The sequence below is a fragment of the Syngnathus scovelli genome, chromosome 2 (genome assembly GCF_024217435.2).
Source record: "Syngnathus scovelli strain Florida chromosome 2, RoL_Ssco_1.2, whole genome shotgun sequence".
NCBI classification, from domain to species: domain Eukaryota; kingdom Metazoa; phylum Chordata; class Actinopteri; order Syngnathiformes; family Syngnathidae; genus Syngnathus; species Syngnathus scovelli.
Window position 1 is genome coordinate 1,055,161 of NC_090848.1, and position 11,006 is coordinate 1,066,166.

At 44.6% G+C, this 11,006-nt stretch overlaps 2 protein-coding genes across 2 annotated transcripts; both read right to left on the reverse strand.

Moving 5' to 3' along the window:
* Window positions 1-228: 228 nt before the first annotated feature.
* ddost (dolichyl-diphosphooligosaccharide--protein glycosyltransferase subunit (non-catalytic)) lies at window positions 229-3,928 on the reverse strand. Its single transcript, XM_049753115.1, has 11 exons — window positions 3,647-3,928; window positions 2,439-2,549; window positions 2,289-2,375; window positions 2,108-2,211; window positions 1,933-2,027; window positions 1,694-1,787; window positions 1,474-1,622; window positions 1,236-1,383; window positions 1,037-1,157; window positions 856-957; window positions 229-763 (listed from the first exon to the last, which is right to left on the reverse strand). Exons 1-11 carry the CDS (start codon window positions 3,870-3,872, stop codon window positions 759-761), a joined length of 1,242 nt encoding a protein of 413 aa, XP_049609072.1. The 5' UTR covers window positions 3,873-3,928; the 3' UTR covers window positions 229-758.
* A 669-nt stretch (window positions 3,929-4,597) lies between these two features.
* Window positions 4,598-11,005, reverse strand: zbtb17 (zinc finger and BTB domain containing 17). Its single transcript, XM_049752066.2, has 15 exons — window positions 10,730-11,005; window positions 9,620-9,870; window positions 9,369-9,548; window positions 8,963-9,268; window positions 8,731-8,817; window positions 8,437-8,663; window positions 8,218-8,360; window positions 7,846-8,146; window positions 7,658-7,745; window positions 7,123-7,239; window positions 6,940-7,060; window positions 6,406-6,536; window positions 6,081-6,341; window positions 5,748-5,837; window positions 4,598-5,531 (listed from the first exon to the last, which is right to left on the reverse strand). The coding sequence occupies exons 2-15, from the start codon at window positions 9,822-9,824 to the stop codon at window positions 5,131-5,133; spliced, it is 2,658 nt and encodes an 885-aa protein (XP_049608023.1). The 5' UTR covers window positions 9,825-9,870; window positions 10,730-11,005; the 3' UTR covers window positions 4,598-5,130.
* Between the last annotated feature and the right edge of the window lies 1 nt (window position 11,006).

Consider the following 11,006-nt stretch of genomic DNA (forward strand, 5'->3'; position numbering starts at 1 on the left):
TGCATAACCGAATGTTTTCCCAAAGCAATTGTACTCTCACAATATCAAAATAAAATATATTACTATATATTTTTTTTACGTCAAGAGATTTGGACCAACTTGTGGCTTCTTTGTGACTCTTCCGGTCGTTTACTATATCTGTTGCAAACTGCTGCTGAGACTTTGAACAAAATCTATTTTAACACTGAACATTTGTGTATGTGTAATATGTTGTAAAAACAATCTTGGTCAGTGTGGAATGTCAGTATTTTATTGTTTTTAAAAAAACAAGGCTTTGGACAAATTACCATTTGCAGTTTTTTTGTTCAGTGCATTGTGGCTATCACATTGTGAAACAAGGGTCACTTTAATATCCTGTTGTCGCGTCATCATTATTCCAAAACTTTTTTCACACCAAAGTATTATTCCAAACTTTTTTCACACCAAAGTATAAAGTAACAAACAGAATTCAGATTTTTCACAGGCCTCAATGTGTAAAAGAAAGCCCAAACACCCGCATTAAAACATCCACAAGCCACTTGAGTGCCATTGTACGCCAACAAATGAATTCAAATTCGAGTTGCTTTTAAAGTTCTCATGTCGTTTCACATTCTCCTCTTTCCAACGGATTAGTCGGCCTTTTCCTTCTCCTTCATGTGCAGGAAAACAAAGCTGAAGATAAAGAGTCCCGACATCATAGAAAAGACGCTGGCGTAGTACGGGAACGCCGTCGGGATGAAGCGTTCGTACTGGGTGTGCTGCAGGGGACGCACCGACACCTACGGTGACAGGAAAAAGCGCAAATGATCATTTATTGTCAGGTTATTTCCTTATAAAAGTCTCAAGAAGCAGATTATAAAGGGGGACTAGCCTGAGTGGAGGAGTAAAGATGTGTGTATCCCAGTCGGTTGTAGTCCACCTTGAATTGGAAAACTCCATACACGTCGGGCAACTTGAACTGGACGCTGTATTCGCCATCTTTGAATGAATCAAAACACCTCATTGGGCTTGGTCTACGTTAAAAAGATCAAATCGCCGATAGCTCGTAACTCCGTACCTTCTTTCTTCAGGTAAGTCCTGACGAAGGGGTCGATTCTCACAAACTCCAGTTGAATATCGTCACCGTCGAAAGGAACCCATCGGCCCTCGGAAAGCATCTCGATGACGATGCTGTACTCCTGCACGTGCGACGCATTTTCAATTTCCAGCCATTCAAACCTTTCCGCACCCTCGGACATAATTCTGTCAAAACTCACCACGAGGTCGGTGACGGTGTACGCTGCGGGGGGCGAGTCCTCTCCCACGGGATGATGGCGGACTTCACCCACCCGGAGGACGCCGGCCTCTTTAAACACCCAGCGAGAGAGAGCCTCAGCCAATTCCATGTTGCCCGTCAGCTTGTATCTGTGAGGAACAACAGAACAGCACAATTCCACTTAAAAAAAAAAAAAAAAACACGCTGCTATGATTTTGATACAGAAAAAGGGGACTGACAGCTGAGATCCAGCCGTGGCTTTCTGCACGTTGGAGGTGAAAAAAGCGTCACTAAAGAAATCCAGCGAGCCGCTGAAAACCACTCTGGCGTTGTTTCTGGCTTGCAGGCCGGCAATCAGCAGGGTGTTTTTGCCCACGGCATGGGGGTACTACAGCAAAGAGCACAAATTAGTTGCGAAACACACGACTGCAGCATAGGGGCCATGCGTTGCATTGTTACCTGGGAAATGGGTCTGTCGGGGAAAAATGAGTAGGCAGTTGACGAGCCGGTGAGGATGTCCAGGACGAGAGGGTTGTCGGGGTCGGCCACCATGCTGAAAGAGGGATAGAGGCGGCATGTGATTCACATTCATCACTACATGTTGGGGGAACTCATTCAAGACAACATGTCATGTTAGAGGACATTCAAAATGTCTTCATCTTCAAAAATAATGGCCCTTTAAATGTCATCTTACTTACCCAACACCCTTAAACAGCACTGGTTTGTTGGTGTCTTTACCAACAATGGTCGGAGCTTTCAGAAGATTCTCTGGGTCAGCAACAATCAATGTATGCTACAGGAGGAAAAAAAAAAGAAAAAAGATGACCTTGGGAATAACAACGGAGCGCCATGGCATGGGTACAATTCTATTACCTCTCCAGGATCAGACTTGTCGTAATTGTGATGGTCAATGACGGCAGTCCCCTCCTCGTCAAACTCGACGCCACATTCGCTCCCCAGCTCCCTCAGCGGGTCACCTGATTAACGGGCATAACATTTGAACATTCCAAATAATATTTAGACTAAACAAGAGAGCAGGTAGAAGTCAACTGACCAATATCAGAACTGGCCGCAACCAAGACATTTCCGCCACCATCAATGAATGACGTAATGGTCTCCACATTGATACTGCCTCCAAAATCTGTAGGAAGACAATAATTCAGAACATACAGGACAAAAAATGTGACAAGTACAAGTAACATACCTTCAACAGATGGTGAAAAGATGATGAGATGGTCATACAGGAACTGGCCATATTTGATCAGAGAAAGCGACGGGTCATCGGCAGTCTTGAACGTTAGATCAAAGCCACGATCTGAAAAGTCAAGTCAAAGTCAACTAACAATGTCACAACAACTGATTTGTTCCCAAATACTGGCAAGGAATCACTGTAAATTAGTTACCCTGGTTCAGAAATTTTTAATCTGGATGGCGCAGGTTACTGATCTATAAATATACGACCCCCTGCTACATGAAACTCACAAAATAAATGTTTTTCTTCTTTTCTCTGCAAAGCGTTTCCACACTTGTTAGCCACATTAGCATACACGTTCATATTGTGATTTTGTTTTTTGTTATTTTCAAACAAAACAATTTCTTCTGTGGTTGTTTTGTTGCTTTTAACTTGGACTCTTAAGAGGTTAGTGTCTTTATTATGTTAATTTAATTTAATTTATTGACTGGTCAGTTAAGGAGTTAACTTTTGTGCATGTTTTCTTCTTTTCTCTGCAAAGCGTTCCCACACCTGTTAGCCACATTAGCATACACGTTCATGTGAATAATAAGTATTCATGTTTTTCCATAATAACTTTTTAAAATTATTATTATTTTCACCTTGTGATGTGGCAGGGTTCTCTTCCAGCACAAAGCCAAATTGAGGGCCAAGTGTGGAATGGGTAACACCACTGCTCGTCTGCTCTGCCTCCTGCACTACCACAACCAGAACCAGTACTAAAGACTGGACCGGAATGGAATGGAGGCTAGTTCCTAAAAAGGTTCCACCAACTGTCGTTGATCCGGTACGTTAAAAATTATGCGACGATGGTGACGTCATTATGGTGCGCCAGAGATAGACAACCATTTCATTCGGCTGATTGTACTTTAAGTGACGTCATTATGGCGCGCCAGAGATAGACAACCATTTCATTGGGCTGATTGTACTATAAAGTCCTCTGAATGAAAACTGTGTGTTACAAACTAAGTATTATTCCTGATCGTTGTGTACTAATATTGCATAGAGCGGCTACAGTGAGCCGATTTTAATTGGTGGATCATGCAAACGTTAACGCAGCTAGGCTAATATTAGCCATCCTTTTATCATGCTCAACACAGCGCTACAACCGTCAATGATTGCGCTCGTTCTTCTACACGAGGAGAACAGACATAAAAATGTAGACGTATATGACACCTTACCTGACAAACTGCGGAAAAACATTGAATGTGTGTCCCTCATGTTGACGTTGTCCAGCAGGACCAGGGTCTTGCCGTCGGCCTCAGCGCAGTGCAACAAGGAGGCGAGCGAAAGCAATAAAGCAACAATGCTGCCTAAAATGGTGGACCTCCTTTGAATCATCCCTGTTTTGGATGACAATCTAAAAACGTCCCGGTTTGTCTGCTTGACTGCAACCGACACGGCCATTATGCTGCTGTGGATGGAAGTCGACGTCAGCGTTAGTGCTCGTGTTGGGTCGTGAGTGAACGATTTGTTCAAAAGACCGACTCTTTTAGTGAACGAGTGAACGAATTCTTTTTTCTTGGAAAACATGTTGGAACGCGGCCCCGAGGACTAGAGCTTGACACCTCTGACCTTTGACCATGATATTTCTCTAATAAAGTGGCCTGTTATTAGGTACACTTGAAAATGGCGGTGTACCTAATGGAGTGTCCAAGTAACGTTGAACGATTCGTTTGAACGAATCTTTTGAGAGAACTTATTCCAAAGATTCAGTTCACTTAAAAGAATTGTAATGCACATCACTAGTTAGTGCGGCACTTTCCTATGACCCTAAGAAGCAGCCACTCAGAGAAGGGAACGCGTCATCTGTAGTTTTTCTTCCACCAATGGGATAAAAGCAAAGTTGTAGTCCACTTCTGCCTTATCTGGAATACGTCGTTATGGCGCCACAAAGCATGTCTCGCAATTTATGTTTAGTTTTAAATGGCATTAAATCGGTTCAGTTTACAAACAAATTAGGCCGAAGGTGCGCCAATGCACCACAATTCAGGATTTTTTGGGTGTATGGTTGCACCCTCAAACCCAATTTTTCCGCGTGTGGACATAATGAATCCTAAAAATTGTTCACCTGCGAAAGCTACTGTCATATTAGTAATACAACCAATTATTCCACAACACCACCATCACTTGCCATTCATTAATTGCCTTTAATTCAACTTGTGCTAATTGTATATATATATGGCCACCATTTTACATTTGAAAAAGGGAACTCCACAACGTAAACAAATTGACGTCACAGACTTTGACGATGCAATTTGGGACAATTTTAATGCAATGCATTTTAAATTGTCCTTAAAAAACAAACATAAAAGTGGTCATATTTAATACCACTGTAAGACTTGAAAGACAAAATAAGTATACTGTGCTCAAAAAAATCTTTCTAGGAAAATACTTAATACATAAAATAATTTCTTCAAGGAAAATGTACATATCCAAAGTGAGGACACCATGGTGACAAACAACAGCTCATAATGTTGTCTTTTTTTCCATAATCGACGATGCACTGTTCAGCAATACAATGCAAAAAATAAAGAGGTTATGTAAAGTACAGTGTTGGAATGATATACATCGTCGACGGCTACCTTCCAAAGTATTGCGTCCACTGGAAGGTGTTTTGAACTGCTAACACAGCTTGAGCGGAAACTTTTAAAAATAACAATGACTACACCTGAACCTCACACACGATTAGCTCTCCTTCAACTTTTCGATCCGTCTGGAGGTCAGCCAGCATCTCCATCTGCCCACCGTCCCCCTTCTTCCCATCGAGCAGTCCATCTTCCCCTTGTGGCTCCTGAATCACGCCCTCTTCCAAATTTCCCTCTCCATCTTGGCCACGGAAAATGAGCTCCCCTTCCTGGATCACCTGCTCGGATGCCGTTTGCCACGTTGCGGCGCCGTCCCCCTCGGCGGCGCTGACTGCGGTGTACTGGTAGAAGTCAGAGTCCGCTTGAAACATGACCAAGGCCTGGGCTGTGTGAATGCGGACGTGCTGGGCTAGCGAATTAGCGTCCAGGAATTTATCCCCGCATGAATCGCAGGCATAAAGTATCTGCGTGTTGGGGTCTAGAAACAGAAAGGGCAAAAAAGGAGCCATTATATTATTGCATTCTGTTGAATTTGTATATTTCAGTATATGTAAGTAATTGCATGAATATTTTCAAACAATAAACAACTTGAAGTCTCTTTTTGAAGTATTGTCCAGTATTTTTCCCAAGTGTTGCTGTTGTGAAATGAGTTCTTATACTATCCAGCCATTTTTATTTTCTGTTTCAGTCTCACCTGCTTCCTGCACTTTCTCGACTGCCTTGGTAATTTCTGCTTTCAAAGCTTCGGTTGCGTCGGCACACACGGATGCATCCACCGGTAACACTGTGAACACGTCAACAAACATTTTTGAGTTCACTCAAAACTTTGACATTGCCTATCGGTTTGAATATGAATGTTTTGTCTATGTCAAGGCTTTGTGCAAAATACAAATACACCGAAATATCCTAGTTAGAAAGAAACACGTCACAAGTCGCATATTGGGCTTCTAGTGACCAATATGAGAGTGAGAGCAAAGTTAAATGCCACAGAGATATTTGATCAAGTCTAACGTGTCAAATCGCTAACCTGTAAGCTGAGCCACAGCGCTGGCGGCCAGGGCTTCCGTCGCCAGGGTAACAATGTTCTCAGAGACGGTCACGATGTTGAGCTCGCCGTCCGAGGTGGATGCCTCGACGCAGCCGTCAATCTCCTCATCGGTACCGTTGCCGGGCCGCCGCCGCCGCTTTATGCCGGCCTTGCCGCGGTGGACGGTTTTGATGTGAGAGCGCAGATTGTCTACGCGATTGAAGCCTCTGCCGCATTTGTCGCACAGGAAGGGCTTCTCTCCTGAAAGGAAGTCAACGTGAAGTCAAGTGAAAAACATCTAAAAAGGGAAGCTGGCACACGTTACCTGTGTGAACGATGACATGCTTGGAAAGGTCGCCCACGTTGACAAATGACTTGTTACACATTTGACACTGGTGAGGGCGGACGTTGTCGTGGTGGCGAATGTGATTGGCCAGTTGACTGGACTGTACAAACCTACCAGGAAGAGACAAAAGATGCAGTACATTCAAAGTCACTTTCTAATTTTAACTTTGCGTTTATTATATATTCATGACTGCCGTTGACCTTTACTGACGAGAGATAGGCGAGTATTGATAACAGGCCTTGATATTGGATCTATTTCAGGGTATCGGCGGATGATACCAGTCGCCAATACCAAGGAGCCCTCTTGTAGCCTTTTTACCATCAGGAAAAGGAATCCTATCCATGTCAATCCTCTTACGTGCTCATTTAGATGCAAATGTTGTGATTAGCATCCTTTTAATGTCATTGATTAAATGTATTGTGGCGACATTAAAGCTCACAATAGTGGTTAATTAGTATCGGCATTACTCGTACTGGTATCGGACTGCAAAAAAGTGGTACGGAACATCCCTACCTTTTCCCACAACGATCACACACGTAAGGTTTCTCTCCGGTGTGCTGGCGGACATGCGCAATGAGGGAGCTGGCCTGGGTGAAGGCTTTGCCACAGGTGGGACACACGCAAGGCTTCTCTCCTGTCAGACGGCATTCAGTCAAGGCTGGAGGACGGGAAACGTTTTGCCTTGCAATATTGTACCTGTGTGGATGCGCTCATGGCGCTGCAGAGCTCCAGGATCGCTGAATGCTCTTTGGCAGTGTGTACAGACGTATGGTTTCTCACCACTGTGGACCCGTGAATGGCGCTTCAGATTCCCTGATACACGCACACAAAATTACGGAATATACAATATAAATGTTTTTCAAGTCCTTTTGACACTGCGATTACAGTAACAATAGTCCATGTGAAAAAAAAAAAAAAAGATCCCTGAATACACAGGTGTTAAAATAAAGGCCGGGGGGCCAGCTCTGGACCACCACATTATTTGATGTGGTCCGTCAAAGTAAATCATGTCTGCCAAACTTGATGACGCTCGCTAAAATGTGGTCTCAAATATTTGTGTGTTGAATAATGTGATTTTTTCCCCCCCCATTTTCACAGCAACGTTTTACCAACGGCTATCCTTCATATTTTATTTAAAAGCTAAGCCCGCGCCAAAAATACATTTAGCAGGGCAGCGGTGGGTAAATTGAGACAGAGCAGGAAAGCAAAGCGCTGAAGACATTTTTCTTACCTGAGGTGGTGAATTGTTTGCCGCATTCTCTGCATTTCAGGGGCCCGTCCGTGATATGGATTTTTAAGTGGGCCTTCAGATTTCCGGGCTAAACAGACCACAAAGTTTACACACCCATTATTAACTCTATAGTAACATCTCTGATGACTCAACAATTTCATAGCAGTTGATGACAGCGTCTGCAATACCTGATTGAAACGTTTGTCACAGTGCGGACACTTGTTGCCTTTGTTGGCGTCGTGCGTCTCCAAGTGTCGCATCTTGGCGGTGGGGTCGGCGAAAGCCTTGTCGCAGTATTCGCAGTGGTACGGCTTCAGACCGCTGTGCACCAGGCGGTGGCGCTTCAGGTTCCCCGAGGTGGTGAAGAGCTTGTCGCACGACTCGCAGCTGTAGCGCGCCTCGCCGGTGTGCCGCTTGCGGTGCAGGTTGAGCAGGCTGATCTGACGGTAGCTCTTTCCACAGATTGAGCAGCAAAATGGTTTCAGGGGGCTGTGAGGGGGGGGAAAGGATGCTTACTCAGAGCTCAGGAGACTGAAAGTACAATCCAACATGAATCCCACCTGTGCGTTTTCTCATGAGCTTTACAAGCCGCCGCGTCAGAGAAAGCCTTGTTGCAGTCTCGACAGGCGAAAGGTTTCTCCCCCGTGTGAATGCGCACGTGTCGCTTAAAATTGCCAGTATGCGTGAATTTCTTCCCGCAGTCCTTAAAAGAAGAAAGAGCACAACATAAAGCATGTTCTTGTAATGTGCGTGTGTGTGACACGAGCAGGGCCTCTCACCTCGCATTTGTGCGTCATCGAGCTGTAAGGCTTCGATTCGGATCGGCTGCTGATAGCGCTGCAGTGGGCCGCTCGTTCATCAGCGTCGTTGCTTCCGTCTCCCTTGGCCTGACCGGTGTCCGAGTGTGCCTCGGCGGTCTTGTCTTCTTCGCCAAGCTCTTCGCATTCATCGTTCTCGCCTGGTGGTGTCGTGCTTTTCTCCGCTTCCGTTTTGATGCCTTTATCGTCTGTGTTATAGAATTAACAAGTGAAGCTGAACAATTGCTACAGCAAGTTGCAAAGCTGAGGGCTCACCATGAGGGAAGTTTCGTCGAGGTTTCCTAATTCGCCTACCACGGGAATTGGTAAAAATCGGGGTGGTTACTGATTTGATGGGTGCACCTGGAAATACAAAAAACAACCCATCACAGACATTTTTGGAACTGCTTTGACAAATCCAGCATAACAGTGACATTTCAGAATCTTCCCTCGATAAAACAAAAGCCGCCACGTAATCATTCATAGCATTTCCTCATCAGGAACTTACTGGGGGCGTAGTCGACGTCAGAGGGGTCATCCTGAAAAGTCGACGTAACGTCTTGTGCAGCATCACTATCCTCCTCCTCGTTCTTCACAAATGCTTCCTTTTGCGTGGCACTACTTTTGGCGGTGTTCAGCTGTGAAACGTCTGTCTTCTGTGTTTTCACAGAGAGGTTAGTTTGGTCCTGGCCATCTGTTAGCTTGTTGTTGTCTTCCGTGGTGGTTGTGGAAGAACTCTGCTCTGCCTCTAATGCCACCTCAGCCAGGTCATTTTTGTGATTCTCTATCGGCGGGCTTTCGTATACTTTTTCTCCTTTACAAGAAAAAAATAAATACAAGAAATTGTAAATAATTAAAGTGTCTTCTCAAAATGTCCCACATGACCTCGAATCCTTCACCAAGACTGGACTGACCTTCAGCAACATCGAGTATGATATGGGATGGAGCCGGGTCGGCCACCGACTGGTACAAGGAGCAAGCGTTTACAATCTCTTGCATTTGTAGGAAATTGGCAACGCCCATCACGTCCTCCAAGTTTTCAGGAGTTAAACTCAGCTTGGCTGTGTACATGAATTCCAGGACCTGGGCCAAACCTGCACGGCAAGAAAGCACATTAGAAAAGGCTGCAATTGCGACGGAAGTGGAACAACGCACCCGTTACAACCTGCAGCATTGCTGATGTCCAGATGCACCACGTCCTTCTGTTCCAGGAAGAGCGTGCGGAAGTAGACACTGCAGGCTGCCAGCACGCATTTGTGGGCCTTGAAGTCCACTCCATCCACAACAAACGTGCAGTCACACAACAAACCCTGCTTGCGCTGGTTGTTGAACTGCTCTAGAACCTTCCCACTGTGCCACGGGAACTCCATTGTGCTTCAAGGTTTTTTTGGATGAGCAAGAAGCTGACCACAGATTCTGAGGGCAGTCGACGAGCGGAACGTTATGTCATTTAGTTTTTAATAATGATAAGAAATGACAAAACTGAAACCACCCCTAGACTCTTAATAACAAGTCATATTGAAATTGTACAAATGCTTATAGATTGGAGAGAATATGAATGTAATTGTTTTCAATTTGTTCCAATTTCTTATTCGAAAAGTGGGAATGGGCAGAACGAAATGGTTTCGTGTTTGTTCAAGATGTTTAATATTCGGAAGAACTCATCTAAATGTTAATGTGACTGTCAATTTGTTTTGTGTGTGGTTTTTTTTTAGGGGGGGCAAAATCAAGCTGGTTCAAAGGACAAAGTCTCAAAGGTAAAGAAAGCTTTGGCAACCTGAATACTTCAGTCTTAACAGTTATCGACCTTCATGTATATTCATGGCTTCAGCTTCAATCCCCAATACTATTGTGAATGATTATATTTGCTGACAGTAGTGTCACGCTCCTGGATGAAAATGAAACGTCTCATTGATCAATTTTCTCCAAAACGATTGGCTGAATACAATCATCTGATCTCAGACCAAAATAAACGGTTCGACATTCACGTTTTAGCTGCCGGAGGATTTAGAGACGCCATTCAAAACAACTGCATGCACAGCGATTGACTCATTTCAACGTTTTCGGTCTTTTCTCCTACGAAGGCTCGACAGTTCAGTCAATCGATTACAATGTCGCTCTACGATCCTCGTTGTCGTGTTATCAGGGATGAATTTAGTATGCCTAGCGAGGATATCGTACGGCGCAGACAAGATGGCGGACGCTTGTTGTTATTTTCAAAGCTGGCTCACTAGCTGTTCCGAAATGCCCTCGAGCCCCGCCGTATTCTACCTACCACCGGAATCGCGTGTTTGGGCTCGCTCCTTAGATGCGTCCTCGAACCTGCGGCTCGGCTACTACCAGGAAAAGTTGATTTTAATAATGGACCCGATCGAGTTTTTCGGTGATCGGTCCTGTGCTATTGACTTGGTTCAGCGCCATCTTCCTCTCGCTGATCGATTGATAGGGACCAGTCGGATGTGTTTTCAGGAGCATGCGCAGTGGAAAACATTTGTAGTTGCTGTGTTTGACCGCGTGGCTGTGCTCAAACTCAGCTGCTCGATGTGTTTTCA

Bases quoted from the DNA above. Each gene is read 5' to 3' on its own strand.
- ddost (XM_049753115.1), bottom strand. From the start codon at position 3,872: ATGGCCGTGTCGGTTGCAGTCAAGCAGACAAACCGGGACGTTTTTAGA. The intron at 2,028-2,107 runs GTAATAGAATTG...TTCCTCCTGTAG, and splicing joins ACAAGTCTGATCCTGGAGAG to CATACATTGATTGTTGCTGA. The intron at 1,788-1,932 runs GTAAGTAAGATG...TCCCTCTTTCAG, and splicing joins GTGCTGTTTAAGGGTGTTGG to CATGGTGGCCGACCCCGACA.
- zbtb17 (XM_049752066.2), bottom strand. From the start codon at position 9,824: ATGGAGTTCCCGTGGCACAGTGGGAAGGTTCTAGAGCAGTTCAACAAC. The intron at 8,147-8,217 runs GTGGGATTCATG...CCCCCCTCACAG, and splicing joins GCTCATGAGAAAACGCACAG to CCCCCTGAAACCATTTTGCT. The intron at 6,537-6,939 runs GTAGGGATGTTC...TCTTCCTGGTAG, and splicing joins TGTGATCGTTGTGGGAAAAG to GTTTGTACAGTCCAGTCAAC.